General features: G+C 36.6%; 1 protein-coding gene across 4 annotated transcripts; it reads left to right on the top strand.

Moving 5' to 3' along the window:
* The first annotated feature begins 3727 nt into the window (after positions 1–3727).
* syt10 (synaptotagmin X) lies at positions 3728–19513 on the top strand. 4 transcript variants are annotated; one of them, XM_057324709.1, is made up of 8 exons: positions 3728–4043; positions 5224–5674; positions 8349–8910; positions 12383–12503; positions 12578–12749; positions 12945–13074; positions 13343–13453; positions 15354–19513. In XM_057324709.1, the coding sequence occupies exons 1-7, from the start codon at positions 3842–3844 to the stop codon at positions 13412–13414; spliced, it is 1710 nt and encodes a 569-aa protein (XP_057180692.1). In that variant the 5' UTR covers positions 3728–3841; the 3' UTR covers positions 13415–13453; positions 15354–19513. The 4 variants fall into 4 exon arrangements, with proteins under 4 accessions (XP_057180692.1, XP_057180691.1, XP_057180693.1 ...); XM_057324708.1 differs by having other exon boundaries at positions 13343–19513; XM_057324710.1 differs by having other exon boundaries at positions 3728–4028; positions 13343–19512.

Below are 19513 nucleotides of genomic sequence, written 5' to 3'. Positions count from 1 at the left end.
ACATATACAGTATGGGCTTGAACAAATGTAACATTTAAAGGGACAGTTCACTCCAAAATAAAAAATCTGTCATCATTTACTCTCCTCTGATGAAAACAGAGAAAGATATTTGGAAGAATGCTTGTAACCAAACAGTTCTTGGCTACCATTGACTACCATAGTAGGAAAAATTACAATGGTATTAAAAATGCCCCAGAACTGTTTGCTTTCCTACATTGTTCAAAATGTCTTCTTTAGGGTTCAACTTCTGTTCAACCCTAACCCTAACAAAAAAATGTATAAAGCAAGTTTTCCTACTATGGTAGTCAATGGTGGCCAAGAACTGTTCGGTTACAAGCATTCTTCCAAACATCTTCCTCTGTGTTCCTCACCAGAACAAAGAAATGTATACAGATTTAAAACAACTTCAGGGTGAGTAAATGAAGACAGAATTTTCATTTTTGGGTGAGTCATATGATCTCACATGCATATGATGTATATTTTGTTCCTTTAATATTGGATGTACTTCGTCCGAACACATTTACACCATGTCTCATTTTTACTTGAATAACAGCGTGTGAGAAAATACCTTAGAAGTTTCTTGATGAAACAATTAGAGTTTAAATAACACCTCAATTACAGAGTATGACTACACAAGAGAGTCTGTAGTTTAAACGTGAATAAAATGTCTAGACAGAACTTATGAGGAAAAAGCAGATAACAAACATTAAAATGTAAAGATATGCTGTAATAAATCTATGAATTCTACTGTGTAATTCCCTGGAACGTGCTTACGTTCAAGAACAAGTCCTTGCACGCTGTTTAGATTTAGTTTAATCTTCCAAATAGCTCTCAATGTCAAGAAAACAAATCATCTAATGATAACGTCTACTTCCTCCATGGTGAGAGATTGATGTTTTCTTTGTAAATACAGAACAATTTGAAGGCGTAATTTTGATTTCTGCATAGAATCTTCCTGCTGCTGTAATGGAGGTTTTTAGCGATGTGAGCCATGGGAGCTTCTGTACTTAATGGTATGCCGTGCAAACCACCCCATCACAATGCTCAATGACAACACTTATCATAACAGATTCTTTACTTAAGAATAATTGCATGTTTAGAAATTATAATTGCTTTGCTAGAATTGCCACACACTGGGTGATGCTGTACAAATATAACGTTTGACCTATCATATTTGACAATGTTCAGTATGTAAATGCAACCATAATGTAAGGATGTAAGGATGCACAAAAACAACATGTAAAATAGGATAGAGTCTGCTCATAATACATGTTTCATTTTAATATCCATGCCATGAGTGACTACTATATTGCATTCAACAATGCTTATTTGAGTTAAATAAAAAGCATTCAATTTATTGTATTGGATTTTGCACATCAGGGCCGGTATTCATGAAAAATCTTAGCGCGAAGAGTTGCTCCTAGTGACAAAATTCTAAGAAAATTCTTAGAAATGTGGGCATTTCCCCTTGAAATGACAGAAAACAGTAATTCGTAAAGCATCTTAACCCTTAAAAGAGATCTTAAGGTCCAAAATTTTAGGAGTAGTGAGGAGGACTGTTAAGAGGCTTAAATGTTTCTTTAGCAGCAGAGAAAATGGACGAAACACGAAAAGTGAGAAGAAATGTGTTGCAAAATGCATGACAATTTCCATATTACTTTTAAGGTTTATCAGATTTTTTATTTTTATTGTTTTGTGTGTTCAACTTTTGTTTATCTTGGTTTTGTTTTTCTTGTATAGCTGCTTTGAAGCAATCCAAATTGTAAAAGCGCTATAACATAAAATTACATTGAATTGAATGACAGTGACACCATAAGATAAGACACAACACATTAGATCGTGCATGGTTTATGTTTGTGACCGATCCTATTAGAGACATGCTAATTTCTCCAAGACAGCACAGAAATGCCATAGCGCCAGAAATAGATGAAATCACCACATTAACATACTGTATTTAGCAACTGGAGAAATGCAGCTATGCAGCAGAGATTTGGTTCGGTCAAAACCTTCTGATCACACAAACAATTACAGCACTCACAGAAACGTATTGTGTCACTGTTCATTTTCTATCAAATACGTTGACATTAACAGCATGGTAAATAAAAAATAAAGAATATACATATATATATGTGAGTATGGTAAAACAGAAAAAATATATATGTGCAATTTCAAACTAATGACCCTATACTTAAAAGCGCTCTTTTATCCTTCTTGGCCAACCAACCAATCACAGTATTTAAAAGACTGTGTCATATATAGCAACGGTGTCAGCCCCACCTCCTAACTAAGATAAAAGTTTTTGTCTTTTCCTTGTTCAGAGTTGCTCTCAGATTGGTACTTTCTAAGTCGTTTCTAAGGTAGGACTCCTACGTAGAAGTTTTTAAGGTAAATTAAGAGCGTTCTTAGAGGATTCTTGAAAGCTTTAGGAATACGAGCGCTGAACTTTATCCAACATAAGAGCAGCACTCGGCAGTAAGTACAGCCGATTATAATTACATTTCAGCACCACGGATAGCTCCTAATGCTAGCACACTGAAAAAACTCCACAGACCAATAGCATGTCTATTAAGCGTGAGATTAAGTAGTTTTTAATGGCTTTGTAAATCTTTTTCCACAGTGATCCTTCCTGGAAAGAGACATTCTCAACACTCATGCAGCATGCTCATAATTCTAGAAACGCAGTCACATTTTAGTAGCACCAGGTTTTCATAATAAGCAACATGAAAGCATGTGAGCACGTCCTAAAGCAACAAAAACAAGACAAACTCATTTAGTCTGGTTGAACAAAACTGAACTCTAATTACTGATAGTAAATGAGTCAGATTTGAATTACAATAAAAACAACAATTTGTTGTTGGGTACTACAAAGTTCAAATACTTTCTTAGAAGGATATAAAACATCTGCAGAGAAGCTTACAATACTGGATATTCCATGAAACATTTGTTTCGTATTCAGTGTCTGACTGCCTAGTTCGTGCAAAGCTATGCACATCTGTTTAGCAAGAGGGAGGCACATTCAGTAAATCTCATGGTTTCACAGGGCAAATTCGCATACACATGGGTCTGCATGAGGATGATGCCTCAGCTGCTCCCCAGTTCGCGTTTGGTTGTCAAGGAGATTGTCGGACTCTATGAGCCAAGTACATGGTGTACTATAATTCATCAGACGGACGGTCGGTCCTCCTTGTCTCAATGAAATACAATGTTTTTACATAATTTAAGTATTTATGACTAAATTACATTTGGAAAATCATTTTACTAGGTAACAAAACCATTCGTGTAAATAATTTTTTTGTAACCGTTGAAGAAAAAATACACTAAACTTCACCAAAGAGCTTTAAAAGTAGAATGTAAATACAGATATGGAAGGCTTACATTACCAACAAACTGTCAATACACTATTTACTACAATACACAACTGCCATAGCAATTACAAACATCAAAAACGTTTTGATTTGCTGTATCTGTAGTTTGAAAGATATGATTTTTTGGAAAAAAATTACATTATGCGTCCATGTTTTTAGTATGTATGTACAGTATATCTAGTATATAGATCTATTTTATCACCATAAAGCACAATACTGTACGAGTTCCATTGGAAAAGCTTTTTGACAAGTAAAAATGTGAGAAAAATGTGTCTTCTGATTATGATCCTCCCTCTCGAGACATCGCATGTCTCCTATTGGGCAGTGTCGAAATACCCCTACAAGCTTTCACCGCGCCAAAGTATCCAGCACCAGTCTCCCGTGCGCCTTTGCGCAAAGGATATGGACTTGATCGCATCACTCTCTCTCCATTCCCATACGCATCAGCTGCACTCAGCAGCTCACATGGTTCCCCAATGAACCCTCGTCCTCACGGATCGTCCAACATACAATGGATTAACAGGAAAGACATGAATGCCCGCACAGAGGACGGCATCAGCCTGTGCCAAAGGGCTCTCCAAATAGTGACGGAGCTGTGCCTCGCCGGGCACGTCGACCGGGAGAAATGCGCGGATATATTTCCACTGGAGAGCAACATACCAGGTAAAGGAAGTTCAGGTAAATTTAAGTTAAACGAAGTTTATTCATCCTTTGCCGAAATCTAGTTTCCTTTTCATCAAACTTTGGTTTTGCAAGTTAATGAGTAACTTAAAAAAAACAGAATGCGCGAAATACTGAAAGTGCGAAAACTTTGAGCATTAACACACAAAAAAATCTTTATAACGTATAACGTGTATAACGTTATAACATTGTCTAACGTTAGCAATCAAACGAACAGACTGTTCCACCTGTAGCGAACTAGTGCGCAACAGGTTGAAACATGTTCGTTCCTTTTCAATGACATTAAAAACTTGACGAAGTTTATACGCTCGAACAAATTTCTTGTTTTTCCCGATTCGAATAGGCGTGATAAGCGATTTCTGTAGACGTGGAGACGCCACATGACATAATATGTCGCGCGCATTTAAAGGAAAAGTGAATGAAAGTATTTATTCTATTATTCTATCATTCTATGCATTACGCCAAAGTATGGTTTAATATACAGTATGCACATAAACCTATTCTGCTTTATAGCTTATGTAGGCTACTGTAAGCTTTTACATTGTAGAAACAATTTTGAAACAATAGCGTTCAATTAAAAGCTATGTGTACCTGATCCTTCCCCCCCAAAAATAATGTTTTTGGTATAGTCTAATTTGCTGGATTTTTGGTTGATTCAGTTATGTATCATTTAATTTAGATGTCTTCTCCTATTGCACATTTTAGTTTAACTTTTGCCTAGACGTGCATAAACTATCAATTTATATTTCTTATAAGTAAAAATATTATAGTATTTAAACCTACTGTACATTATGTGCAAACATGTTTGAATCCACTGCTAAAGCACAATATTTGTTTCATTAATGTTGACCCCCCTAAAGAACTGACCACTGTCAGGGGAACAAAATGACTCTGATCTTTGCTTTACTAAACAAGCACATTCCAGTCTTCTTTTTTCTTATACCTTGCCCTCTCTTTCTTTTCCTTTTCTCTCTCCCTCTTCCTCCTGTTTGTCTGTCATGCATCATTTATTGCTGGTGATACTCTATTTCTGGTCTTCATTTATCTCCAAATGTCTTGTTTTTCCTCCTCTCTGTTCTTCACGATCTGCCTTCAACGCACGCTCGTCTGTCTTTTCTAAATCCTCATATACTTCCCCCGACTCTTCTTTACTCTCTCCTCCTCTTGTTGCCTGTAGACATCTCTGTAAGTCTCCTAGCTGTGGTCGTAGGTTTCTGTGGCCTCGCCCTTTTGGTAGTCTCTCTCTTTGTCTTTTGGAAGCTGTGCTGGCCCATTTGGAGAAGCAAAGCGTTCTCAACCAATGCTGACAACTGCCCTCAGGGGGTGCAATCTGAGTCTCCCCCAGCCCCACCTCAGGTGTCTCAATCCATTTCTCCTTATCCTGAAACCAAGACGGCCATATTCATGGGAAGACAGCCGTCGCAAAACCATCCAGAGGATGAGGAGAAGAGAAAGGTGCCAGAGGTAATGGTCAATGGACGCAGCTCGGTTAAACTCCTGGAGGCAGCCATGAAGATCAGCCAGACGTCGCCAGACATCCCAGCAGAGGTGCAGCAGGCTCTGCGTGACCGGCTGAGCAAGCAGGCCAAAATCCAGCGCCAGACAACTGAACCTACCTCTTCCTCCAGGTGATATAAAACAAGTCATACTGTAATTGTACATTATAGTACATTAAATCTATTACGTGATAACTTCCATTTATGGCTCTGAGGATCTACACTTTGATGCTCGATTGCACATTGAGTGACACCACAGAAGCAGGTTAATCATTCCATTACTATCACTTGAGTACATAACTCCAACACATACATACATTGTGGTGCAATCGTGAGGTTGTATAACTGCATCTGCATAATGATAAATACATACAGTGATACAGTGTTGCCTTAGAATGACAGAGCATCTGTTTTTTCATTTACGTGATATCCATGTTTATGTCCTTCATGGCCGCTTCCATTAAAATAAGACTCCAGGATCCATGCCAATGCACAGCTACTAAGAAAGTAACTGCTAAAGAGATTAACAAGCATGTATGAAGAAAGCAAAGCATTCTCAACAATAAAAAAAAATACAGCATATGTATAGAAATCTAAATACACAGAGGTGATAGAAATTCTATGTGACAAATAATCTAAAGGTTTGTACATTATATACAGTTTGCAATCAATAAAAACATTAATTTTAGCATTACAGGTTAATTAATTCATAGGAAAACAGGAGATATCAAATCTGTTATTGCATTCAAATTATTTTATATTCTATACAAGCTGTGTAAATATAATCACAACTCTCTTATTTTCACAAATTCACCTCCGGTTGACGGGGTGATGGCATGACTCCTGGTTCCTGTGTACACCCATTAATCACCACAGCTCACCAATCGGAGCCATAGAGCCGCGTCGCCACGGCAACAGCATGACACAACCCCAGCAATTAAACAATCAGCTCTTCTTCTCTTTGTGTTGCGTGGCACCATGTTTAAAGACAACAGGGTTGTAATCAATGTTGCCATTCGATAGGACTGACGTGTTGTGCTCGATATCATGTGAAATCCATTATTGACTAGCCACAGGATTTCCATTAGAAACTCTAAACACAGCGTAAGAGATGAGATGCCCTCATAAGTTTGGTGTTGATAGGGTACACAAAAAGGACAGATGAAGCTGCTGAAAAGTCAGCGTGACACAGTTTAAGTGTTCTTGAGATACAACCAGCTTTTTATTACATTTTTTTTTATTACACTTCCTAGATTCTTATATTTTTTATTTTCTAATATTGTAATATTAATAATAATAATAATAGGTCAGTATGTCAGGTGAAAATGGGAAACCTATTACTAAGCTCATCACCTAATTCACCTAAAAATGAAAATTCTGTCTTCATTTACTCCTCCAAATCTGTATTAATTTCTTTGTTTTGATGAAAATTTGGAGAAAGATAGTTGGAAGAATGCTTGTTACCAAACAGTTCTTGGACCCCATTGACAACCATAGTAGGAAAAATTGCTTTAAAAATATATTTGTTCTGTTAAACACAAAAGAAGATATTTTGAAGAATGTAGGAAAACAAACATTCCCGGGGCACTTTTGATCATTGTACATTTTTCTAATATGGTAGTCAATGGTGGCCAAGAACTGTTTTCAAGAACAAGCGTTTTACCAAATATATTTCTCTGTGTTCATCAGAACAAAGAAATTTATGCAGATCTGGAACAACTCATGGGTGAGTAAATGATGACAGAATTTTTATTTTTGGGTGAACTGTCCCTTTAAGGCTTTTAAATAATTTTCTGTGGAATGAATTGAAAACATACTGTGTATATAAACCATTAATTTATATCCCTTAGCTGTGTACGATGCTTGAGTGATGATCTCTAAGATATGATTTGCCGTCACAACTTGAAAGTGCTGGAATATATTAACAAATACATTCATTAACCACACATATAATCATTAAATGACTTGGAAAGGGATTTATGACAGTTTTTCATATGTTCCATATAGGCGTATAGAGCTACATTATATTTAAAACCTATGTTTGATACACATGACATATCTCCTATTTAAAATGCATTTGCATAAAAGTGTTTTAATATTCCTCACTTCAAAAACAAATTTCCCGTTGTTAAAACAATATCTTCAAGAGAAAAAGTGATTTTTTTTGGTAAAAGAGTGATAGATTCTGCAACAGGTAACTGATGTCCGCCCTAAAAAAAACCTAAAAATGTTCTGAAATCAAGCAAGGTATCCTAGAAACATGGCCGTCAAACATACTGGATAGAAATTTTCTTCAAAACCTCTGAAGAAAGCATGCATTTAATTACTTTCTTTCTCTCCAGTTTATATCAGTGTGCATTGTGCTAGGATGTTTTTGCAAATTGCAGGGCAAGATGTGACAGACAAGAATTGGGCAAAAGATGAGCTAGAAAAAGGGAAAACGGACAGAATTATGTGGGAAACAGATTTTGTTAAAAATGATGTCTGTTACATAAAGTGTTCTATGTTTTAAAAACATTCTGTCATTGTCATATGTTTGTTGTCATCCTTCTAAAGGTGGTAGTTGCTAGGAAACACCAAGGAGAAGTAGAAAACTATGGCTTCCTCATAGAATAGTAGTCATTGCAAGGAACAGGTTGGAAAAGGTTACATGGCATGAAGATACAGGGCTTTTGTGAGTCACCATTGCGATGAAACATTGTAAAAAAAAAAATGGAAGCAAAGACTTGAAAAAGAGACACATCCCCAAAAAGCGGATTTTGTAAAAGAAAAACTATAAAACGCCATGTCCTTCATTCCTCCACAGGCACAATTCTTTCCGCCGACACCTGCCACGGCAGATGAATGTGACCAGCGTGGACTTCACCATGGACACTCTACCCGTCCGTCAGTCTTCTACAGTCAGCATTGGCCGTATAAAACCCGAGCTTTACAAGCAGAAATCTGTGGACTCCGAAGAAGGTGCCAAGGAACCCGTGGAAGCGTGTGGAAAGCTGAGCTTTGCCCTCAGCTACGATTATGAGGAGCAAGCTCTCGTGGTTCGCATTCTCAAGGCCCTGGACCTCCCCGCCAAGGATTTCACAGGCACCTCTGACCCCTATGTAAAGATCTACCTGCTTCCCGAACGCAAGAAGAAGTTTCAGACGAGGGTGCACCGCAAGACGCTCAACCCAACGTTTGATGAGGAGTTTTGCTTCCCTGTGGAGTACAGCGAGCTGTGCAATCGCAAGTTGCACTTCAGCGTCTACGACTTTGACCGCTTTACAAGTCATGACATGATCGGTGAGGTGGTGGTTGATAACCTGTTCGAGCTGTCTGACCTGTCACGGGAAGCTGTGGTTTGGAAGGACATCCTGGCCGCTACTACAGTAAGTACAGCGTGCGGTCTTTGGCATGCGTGCTCTCGTCAGAGTGCCATTCAGATCATCGTTTTTAAAAGCATAGTTAATAAACTGTAATAAATTCAACTTAAAAACTTTAGGTCAAAAGTTGTCTTAAAAATTTCAGTTAAATTAAATTGGCTTCATGAATGATTTGAAATTAAATTATATTAAACTGACTTTAAATGAAGTACGAAATAGAACTAGTTTTTTTTATTCATTACTTATTAAGCCAATACTTAAGTTAAAAAATTGCCTTAAATTTATAAGTTGAAATAAGTGATTTTTTTACAGTACCAGAATTATGCTTAAGAAAACATCAAATTATAAACAAATAATACATTTACTAATTTACAAATTGATTAACTAATTTTTAACATGACCTTACAGGAGTGTAACGTTACAGTGACCTGACAATTCAATATGATATAGGGATCATGATGACATAATATCGTCACAACATTTTAAACAAAACTGATAAAAATTCAACTTAAATATAAAAAAAGATTAATTTCTTAAACATTAACAATATTTAGCTTATAATAAAAAAACATTATTAGTTTAATTGAATCTTCTGAATGTGAATTAATAGAAACTAAATAGGTCTTTTAATTTAAAAAATAAACTAAATTAACCTAAAATTAAACTAAGAAAATTTAATTAAGATGAAACTATATTTAAGGGATTGAAAGTTAAAACTAAAATAAAAAATACAAGGACTGTATTGTATTCTCACAAGCTAAATTTAGCTTCTCGAAGAAAAACTGAAAATTGACTGCATGTGTGGAGAACCTTTCACAAGGTTTCATTAACGAATAGATTGATCTGTTATTTAAAGGCCTTGCCAGGTGTGCAGAAGGACTCATCTCCAAACTGACTCACCCTTTCAGGGCACCCGCATGCCCCTTCCAAAAATAAATCCAATTGCCAGTTTCCAAAGCCACAGGAAACGCGATTATCAAGCCAGAGCCTTCAAACGACAGCCATGACTAATCTAACAGGTTTGAAAATGGACTTGTCCAACCGTGCCACTGCCATCACAGCACAATGGGAAATGTCACTAGTAGCCCATTTCAAAACTACAAGAAAGGAACCTAATTTCCTCCCTGTTAATGTTTTTTTAGCCACTAAGACAGATTGGCCCTCATGATAATTTAGCCCACTCAAAAAAAATGAGTCTCAGCTAATATATCACAGCTTATGTAACAGCCTCATTCATTGAGTCATTGTTTCCGAAAGATTCATAGGGACAAATAAACCAGCTCTTTCCAAACATGCAAAAAAGAGACTTTGGGTTTGATTGTCTCATTTTGGAGGCATTACTGGTCAAGGGTTCAGTTCCCAGAGGACACACTCTTAATAATGTATACTTGAAATCCAGCATAAGTTGCTTTAAAAACATGTGGCTATTGTAAAATAAAGGCTTGTGCACATTGATTACTGTGTTTTCTTCAAGGAGCCCTGTTTAAGTGGAAGTCTGCCCACAGGTTTGACCTTTTGTCATCTATGATTACGTAGAGACCAGATATACTGTAGAGGTGACACACTCACCTGCCCGCAGTGACTCACAATAACAATGACCTCCCTTCCTGTTACGAAGACAAAGTGAGTGGTGAAAACATGTTATTCTGTTCGCCAGAGACTTCGGCGTGTCAGCGTGACTCACTGCTGTTTGGGAAATGTAATCTTCTCGTCCCACTTGTTTGACACATCGGTCTCTTACGGGCTCATTAATTTCCTGATTGTTTTGTTTTCAGCATATTTAATCATTCTGTTGTTGTAGCTGATGGGGACGTGCATTTTTGTTCCTGTCATGTTCGTCTGATGTTCTTGTTATGTTGTGATGCTATTGTTTTTTTTCTCTACTTTTGTCAATGTTTTGATCTTGTGTTATTTCCTTCTGATTCTCTTCACTGATTATTGCGTTACCTTGTAGCTACTATACAAAAGTATTGATTTGTAAGGTTGTGGAGAAATGTTGACCCTCTTTCACCTTTGAAATTACAGTAAATTAAACCATGTCTCTTTTGGCTTTGCTACCATTTACACATCAGCACCAAAATTGTGGTGTCATTTACCAAAAATGTGTTCAAACAGCTCCTAATTCTTCATCCGCTGGGATGGAGAGAAGCTCTTTCGTTTCAGCCACTGTACAATTTGACAGCAATTCTTTCCACAATGTAGATAATCACCTCTTCACACATGAACTCTAAATGGAAAATGTTTCAGAAAATGTGTGAAAGCGACTTGTTACTACAACCCCCGAAGGGACCAAATCGACTCACTAAGCAGAACCAGGCAAGCTGCTCTTAGACCACTGACTGTGGGAAGAGGCTAGTAACTCTCATTGCCCAAAATAGTCAGATTGCTGCCTTGCTCCGTTGCGCTTCCGACTGTGCATTGAAACCCTCTATTTTACTTTACTTGACGTCTGAAGGTCTAATTTGGTTCTCTGATTTCGGAGCACTTTTCTGCTTTGCAGCATGGCCACTGGAGGAGGGGGGAGTTGAAGAGTCAAAACAGGAAGGGTATTATTGCCCCCCCAAAAAATCGTAAATTGTTTCAGTCAGACACGAATGCAGCTAGGAGACGTGACTCCTGAACCTGCCCGCAGCTCTCTGTATTTGCCACTTGTGGTGTGGATAACAAGAGCAGTCGGGACTGGATGGGATGTGACAGAGGGCGATGACGACAACGCACATGGGGGCATAATTTAAACTATTTATAACACCACAACTATTTGGTAGATGCTAACAGTATAGTATGACAGAGTTTACGTATGTAAGTTTGTCTGTGTTACGCAACATGTTTTGAATCTGGACATATTAATCACTATCCTTAGCTTTCTTTGAAAGATTAATAGATGTCTTACTCCAAAAGTGAGAGGCTGTGAATCTCAAAATATACACTGGCCTTTTAGAATAAACTTTACAGATAAGGCGAAACTAATAAAGGTCAGGGATTCGTCTCATTTCAAACGGACTTATTTGATCATCGCAAGAATCAACCACCCAAACCAAACGCTCCACTGCCATACAAATAGTCGTTGCATAAGAGTTCTTGAAAAAGTTTGGAGAAGAAAAATAAAGAAGAGACAATCTGCTCTGTGGATCTAATATAGAACGGGGCTTTGTTTATATCTGATGAGCAAACATAAGTGCAATATGTTGTCGTCTGTGAGGTCAATAAAAATCTATTTGGAGTGTCAGTCAATAAAGGTTTTGTTTGGAGTCATATCAAGGGTCCTCTTAAGAAGAAAATCATCTTACAATATTTGCTGAAGTGCATTCCTTTTCACTTCGTCGTCTTATCAATAGTTTGGAATCAAGCTATAACTTGATCTAAGCACACTGCAGTACAGACAGGTATTTTTTTGCACCCTAACCCTAACCTTCTAACCCTAACCTCCCCTCTTGCTAATCAAATTTCTATTTTAATACTGACTTTTTCTTTCTATTAGGAGAGTGTGGATCTGGGTGAAATTATGTATTCCCTTTGCTATCTTCCCACGGCTGGACGCATGACCCTCACCGTTATCAAATGTCGCAATTTAAAAGCCATGGACATAACTGGCTACTCTGGTGAGTGTTAAAACAGCTAAAAAGAAAAAATAAGATGCATTAGATTAATATACAGAATATTTTTCTTTCCATAGATCCATATGTCAAAGTGTCCCTCATATGTGACGGACGGAGACTCAAAAAGCGAAAAACAACCACCAAAAAGAACACGCTTAACCCTGTCTACAACGAAGCCATCATTTTCGACATCCCACCTGAGAATGTGGAGCAGGTCAGCCTGTCAATCATGGTGATGGATTATGACAGGTCAGTGCTTACACAATAACCATATACAGTTTCTAGACATTCAGAAGCATGTTTATGATAAACTGATTTGACAGGACATGACGGACAACACTGGCAATATTAAGTTTAATAGCACGCTTGACTAATATTACTGTACAGATATTTGCAAGCAACTTTATCAAAGAGAACTTCCAGTCTATTATGTTTGTCTTTCAGAGTTGGACACAATGAAGTCATAGGGGTGTGCAGGGCTGGGCCAGATGCGGAGGGTCTTGGGAGGGACCACTGGAACGAGATGCTAGCTTATCCACGCAAGCCAATCACACACTGGCATGCCCTATGTGAGGTGAGGGACTAGAAATGATAGAAGAAAGAAAATTGCACGTGTCTGCCAGATTTGCGTGGGCTTTGTGGTGATTGTGTAAAAAATGTAATAATAGTAATAGTAAAAATGAGTTAATAGTAAAATGCAAAGACAAACTTCATGTTACAGCATTGTGTAGATTTTACCCTAATGTTATGTTTTGGACTGACTGTGATTTGTTTTCCAAATCCAATGAAGTTTAAAACGATGTTATGTTTTATCAATATGTGATATTTTGCCATCTCTGCAGTGGCCAGGAAGAGCATCGAGTTTTGAGAGTCAAGGATCCTGTCCCTCTCCAAAACCCCCTCAGACCCCATAACAACCTGGAAGTTACAGTCCTAATTGCAAAACACATCTGGTTTGTATAGTTATAGGTTATATTTTTTTGTAGTTGTAGATTGTAACGTTGTTTTTTATTTGAACGAGAACTATACAGTACTGGTATCCCTGCTACAGACACTATACGAAGCATCCAAATCTCAGTTTCGCTTGCTTTATTTTAACTGGTGCTGAGTTTATATGCTCCAAAAGTGATAGTTTGCAGGTCACTTTGAAGCTGACAGTGAAATGATGTGGTTAAACAGTGAAGCCTCCTCTGTTTGACATTTAATTTAACGGTCATATAAAATGACAGTGTTTATTTTATATTAATGAGCGGGTCAGTTCGGGTCGTTCCCCTCTATGATTAAAATATTTGAGAAAACGGAAGGTTAGAGAAGTGGAAAGAAAAGCCTTTTCAAAAACTCCAATTTCTTCTGCATGGAGGTTTTTAATGTAAAAAAAAGAATCTTTCATAACACGATTATGTAACCAAATAGTGATCAATGATGTTACCATTTTATCAATATTTATTTCTGTACATAAATAAGAATATTTCAAAATAGTAGCATATTGATTGATTATCATATTGATTTTCATCTACAAAGACAACAAAGGGCACATTTCAAGTTTAGAATTCATATAGCAGGACAGAGAGAGTTTGGATAAATCTTCATTTATTTATTATTCAATATCCTTTGGTGGGGGGTACTGTAAGTTATATTAATTGAAATAGCTTTGTTTGTTCAAAGTTGAAAACATTTAAAGACCATATTGTAGTACTTTATGGATTAATAGACACAATTTAAAAGGAAGAAAAAAAAAACTAATTCAAGAACCATTCTCTCCTAGAAATAAAAAAATACATTATTTACTTTTATCGAATTGTTGCACAAATAGTATGCTTTTTAATGTGAATTATTTGTTTAAATTATTGTATTTGAATGTCTCAAAGATCATGTCTGCACCTCTAATTGAAAATAATCCCATAATGCTTTTACACAGAATTAGAGGGATGGGCTTAAGGATGCACTTAATTAAAATTTCAGACATAAAATAAAAAAATTGAAAAACTGAAGAAGAATTTTATTTGGATAAATGGTGGCACCGAAGGTCTACTAAGTTCAACTAAAAATGAATTGAAGTTTTCAAGGTAATGGTCAGATGGGATTTACACAGTAGCCAGATGTAGCTTGTTGTTGTTGTTTAAACAGAACAAACATTGTAAAATTGATTCTCCTTATTAATATCCAGAATAATATATGTATCAATTCATATGACGATTTAATCTCGTCAAATAAATGAAATTCTTCTCATGCATTAAATCCTCATATCTATCTGTATCTCATATCTATAAACAATCATCCATCTCCCTCTCCCTTTCTCCTGCCATAATATTATTGATGTATGATTCAATTTTAAGTGCTTAGAGGCAGTATAAAACGTAGCAAACAATATTTCCTTATAATGACTTCTAAAACTCTCGTAAGCGAAATAGAATTGTGTTGAACGAATATAGTTTGAAATTAGCTTGTAATTCAGTAAAGGTGCTACAAATTCTTTCATGCAAATGTTAGTGAAACATGTTATATGCAGATAACAGTTAATCACTGTTGACATTTGATTAATGATGAAAAATGATGTGCTCTCTGTTGAAGAGATCAAACACCTCTGAAGGGGTGAAAACGTCATTTAAACAGATCAATAATGTCTAAAGCAATCAACGCTATTGAGGATTTTTTCTTTCATGTAAGGAACTAAGCAATGACATGATGCACTGTCAACAGCACTAAACATCCAAATTCATGAAATATTCACTCATGTGTGGTCATTGAAAAAGGGTGGACAATACAGACAATGGATAAACCTTAATTTACATTTAATTTGAATGAAATTTACCTGTTAATTACTCGCTGTTTTGGTTTGTTTTGTCATTGCAGAGAATCAGTATTCCTCATGTGAAATCATCCAGTGTCTGTTTAGTCAGTATGCAAATAGCATCTTGATAATTGCACACCAAACATTTTGATGCTGGACCCCTTACGATTGGGGAGAGGTGGGTTTACTGTAAGTGTTACTTGTGTGTCCATAAGTAATAATGCAATCAAACATGGCAATTACACAAAAGGCTGTGTACTGTTAACTTTGATTTGCACATTTAGACAGTGCTTCTACCCCAGAGCTCGCTCAGAGAAGCAGAATAAAAATAAAATAAATCATTGTAGCATGCTGATACCAGTACCTAGATTTTACTGATAGCATTTAAAAACGCAGACCTCTATTATTCCTGAGAATTATTATTTTTTATTGCGTTATAAATGGCCAGTGCCGACTTGTGTATATATTTGAGAATTTGAAATTGTTATCTTGTTAAAGTGCATTTCTATGGATCGTTTGGTGGTGATTTGTACTATGGCCTTGTGATCTTGAATAACTTTATACTCCATTTGCATATATTGTATAATGGCTTTTACAATTGTAAACTTGTTTTGTTAGCACTCAACATCCTGAGATTACTTCTTGTTGTGCAATTGATAAAAACGCTTCTCAGTCTTTTTGTCATACTTGCACCTGACAACAAAACCGCTATTCCATGTTGTAATGATGTGTACAGTTTGTGATAACTTTTGTAAAAAAAAATGCAGTAAATATTTGAAATATAATTTTACGGGATGTTTCAAATGTATTTTAACTAAGTAAACTCTGAATTGTCTGAAAGTGTATTTTACGATGTGTCATATATTGCAGTTATTTTGGCTTAGAGGTCCAGAATTAAAACTGATCTACTAAGAAAATGAGTTGGACAAAGTTTTAACTTTTAAAACTAGAACACGATTGTACGTATATGGCTTCTTAGTTTGGGTATTTAAAGGGGTGGTTCAACAGTGTTTCATACATTCTTACTTCTTTACAATGTTAAACGTGCTGGCTTCTCATGCTTAACATGGTCAACTTGTCAAAAAACGAGTTGGGCGTATGACGTATAGTATTTCTATGTTTGATACACTCCCCCAAGGTTTGTATAGGTGAAATTCAGTTACGTAACAACTTTTCTTAGTATCTTATTGGGCAGTTCTCCCGGAAAAGCACGCCCATGCGTCAACCAGTGAGAGCGAGAGAAAGCAATCGGCATGTATGTACATCAACACAAACTTATAGTGAATTAACACTTAAGCAGGGATAATGTGATTATGTATTGCGTGGTTGTGCTGTAATGCCGCCCCCTGCACACCTCCAGGTGCCTGTTTTCTGAAATAATCATACAGCTGTATCTGTCTTTTATAAATTTGATAAAACTAAATACTCTTCGAAGATACTAAGTATGCGGTACTACTCTATAGGTGCTCAAGATTAATATGAGATTGGCAGAAACTGCGTGCGTTACCTCCACTTTAATTTTTTGCTATAAATACAAGTCACATATCTGCTTGATACAATTAAACAACATTGCAATTTTTTATGAATTACTTAAAGCAATAGTTCACCCAAAAATGAAAATTCTGGCATCATTTACTCACCTTCTTGTCATTTTAAACCTGAATTACTTTCTTCTGCAGAACACAAAAGAAGATATTTTGAAGAATATTTGTAACCTAACAACAGTTTTACCCATTGACTTGCATTGGTTTTGTGTCCATACAATGGGACAATGGGTACCGGTGTTGTTCAGTTACCAACATTCTTCAAAAAAACATTGTGTTCTGCAGAGGAAAGTAAGTCAAACAGGTTTGAAATGACAAGAGGCTAAGCAAATGATGACTGAATTTTTGAGTGTACTGTCCCTTTAAAAACAGAGGCACATTTGGTTGCATTTTTGGCTAAAAGCTAGCTCAAAATATTTCTTTAACATCCTTAACCAGTATAATCAACACATAACAATGCCTAACAACCAGGTTTAAATATATTTTATTTAAAAAAAAATGCAGGCTGGCATTTCATTTTGCAGTATAGAAACCTCAAAAATGGTAACCAAGTATGTCTAAACTTAAGAAAATGTCTAATCAGTTTATACAAGTGCCCTCCGGGTCCATTAAGCATATAAGTGTGAAATCAAACCCATCAGAAGGGAAGACGGACATGTCTTTCAAATGGTGACAACTGAAGGTGAAAAGCTCTGCATGCCGTGCTGTACCAATTTTTCAGACAATTTACTTAATGGCGCCACACTGTTCAGATGTAATTAGGCGTTCTCTTATATTTAATAATTAATGACACGAGAGAGAGAGCAAAAGAGGGTTTGAGCCTTTTAAGAAGATGAAAGATAAAAAACATCAGTGGTTTGTCAAAGTACCTCTTATTTTATTCTCAGTCAAAAATATTTTCTCAATGTGCCGTTACGGCCCATTTTCCGTCACTGGAATTAGGATGTTATAAAAGAAAACTCAACATTGACTCTAGAGGAGAAACTGGACATTTATACAGAGATATGTGCATCTGACTCACATCAAGGCCATGTTAAATAAGAGACCAATGGCTATCAGTGGAAATGGAAGCTCCAGATGTAATTGAAACATCATTCTTAACATAAAAAGACATGCTGCTTGAAAGAGAGAAAGCTTTCTATCTTACCTCTGAGCTTCAGGCTGCTAAAAGGCGTCTCATCAAAGCATGGTTTACCCAAGGAAAGCAGGCAGCTGCTATTTCCTTCATCTCTGCGGATATCAAAGAGGTGTTTGCTGTAGTGGCCGCCAATCCATTCAGTGTTCTGTAGAGAAAAATGGCAGAAAACCAATTGGCTTTAATATTGAGTTTATACCTTGTAAGCATGAGATATAAAGTGTTAACACCCTACAGTCCAGAAGACTGCACAGTTAGCACATGCAGGTTGTTCAAACTATGAAGCATAAATATGAATAGCATAAAAAAGGGATAATAAACATATAGTCAGTCAATCATCACACAATAAACCCTGACTAAATTGAGATATTGATTTGAGTTTGAATCTTAGAAAAAAGATACTACATATAGTGCAAGGAGAGACTACCACGGTGTAGGAGACTGGTTGCCAGGGACAACGGTGAAATACACTGTTTAGGTGTCATTATGCAAAATATTTGACTGTAGAATGCTTTTTGCAGAGAGCCATGCAATAATTCATGATGGTTGATGCTGCTCAATCTATTTCAATGTAACAGCAATAAAAACAATTCCACTATTTACTTGGTGTAACAAGTGTTTTGCGTCTGTTTTTGTGACACGTCTAAATCAAATTCCCTTCATTTGGTTTCTGTTTGCTTTTATGTCACGACAAGATCTGCTCTTGCATTACAGGACCCAAACAACACAAGCTTTTAACTCAGAGAACATTCTGGCACATTCTAGATTAAATGTCATCTCAACAAAAGCTGTGTATTTGCGGGGGAAATCTGTTTTCACTCTTCTTTTGTAATAAATTGTCTGTCTTCCAATAGCTATGGAAAGTTAGACGTAACAAGCTGCTTAAAAGCACATGCACACATGCTGACCACATGTCCATGAGGTCTTCTTAGAAAATTGCAGTCAGCATGTCGCCCGTTAGCAAAATAAAATCAATAACATATTATTCAAACAAGTGTCCATCAGCAATTCCCAACATCAGTCATTAGTAAATAGCCAATGTACTCCAGGCTTCCCTAATAAAGGAATGATTGGACACTGGAGATACCAAGGCTCTCACGTGAGCGGTTTTGGCTTCTTGTGATATCACCAGTGTTTCAGTCTCCTTAGAGCCTGCGGGACCAGCATGTGTGAATGCATTCACCTTGTCAGGTTAATTGTTGCCCTGTCACTCACAACAAGGCAACAAGGGTCCATTTATATTCCCCCAGCCTGTGTACCAGGCTCATGGCTGACACATAACCCATTTTAAACATTTCTGGAGACTAATGCAAGACGCAACAAGATGCAGAGATCAAGAACAACTTGTTGGATTTGTATCATTTTAGGAATTTTTCAACATTATAGAGTACAATAGGAACCTTAAATGAAAGTGCCTGAAGTACTTTACTTTTCATTAGTAAGAAGACAACTGGGGTTTGATTGAGCCAACGTGATACAGTGTGACTTTTGGATATTAAGGTAAAAGCTTCATAATTGCTTTTTATGCTGCATGAGCATTATT

Source organism: Triplophysa rosa, linkage group LG24 (genome assembly GCF_024868665.1).
Source record: "Triplophysa rosa linkage group LG24, Trosa_1v2, whole genome shotgun sequence".
NCBI lineage: Eukaryota > Metazoa > Chordata > Actinopteri > Cypriniformes > Nemacheilidae > Triplophysa > Triplophysa rosa.
This window is presented reverse-complemented; position numbering and strand designations above follow the sequence as displayed.

Bases quoted from the DNA above. Each gene is read 5' to 3' on its own strand.
- syt10 (XM_057324709.1), top strand. From the start codon at position 3,842: ATGAACCCTCGTCCTCACGGATCGTCCAACATACAATGGATTAACAGG. The intron at 8,911-12,382 runs GTAAGTACAGCG...TCTTTCTATTAG, and splicing joins ACATCCTGGCCGCTACTACA to GAGAGTGTGGATCTGGGTGA. The intron at 12,750-12,944 runs GTCAGTGCTTAC...TTTGTCTTTCAG, and splicing joins ATGGTGATGGATTATGACAG to AGTTGGACACAATGAAGTCA.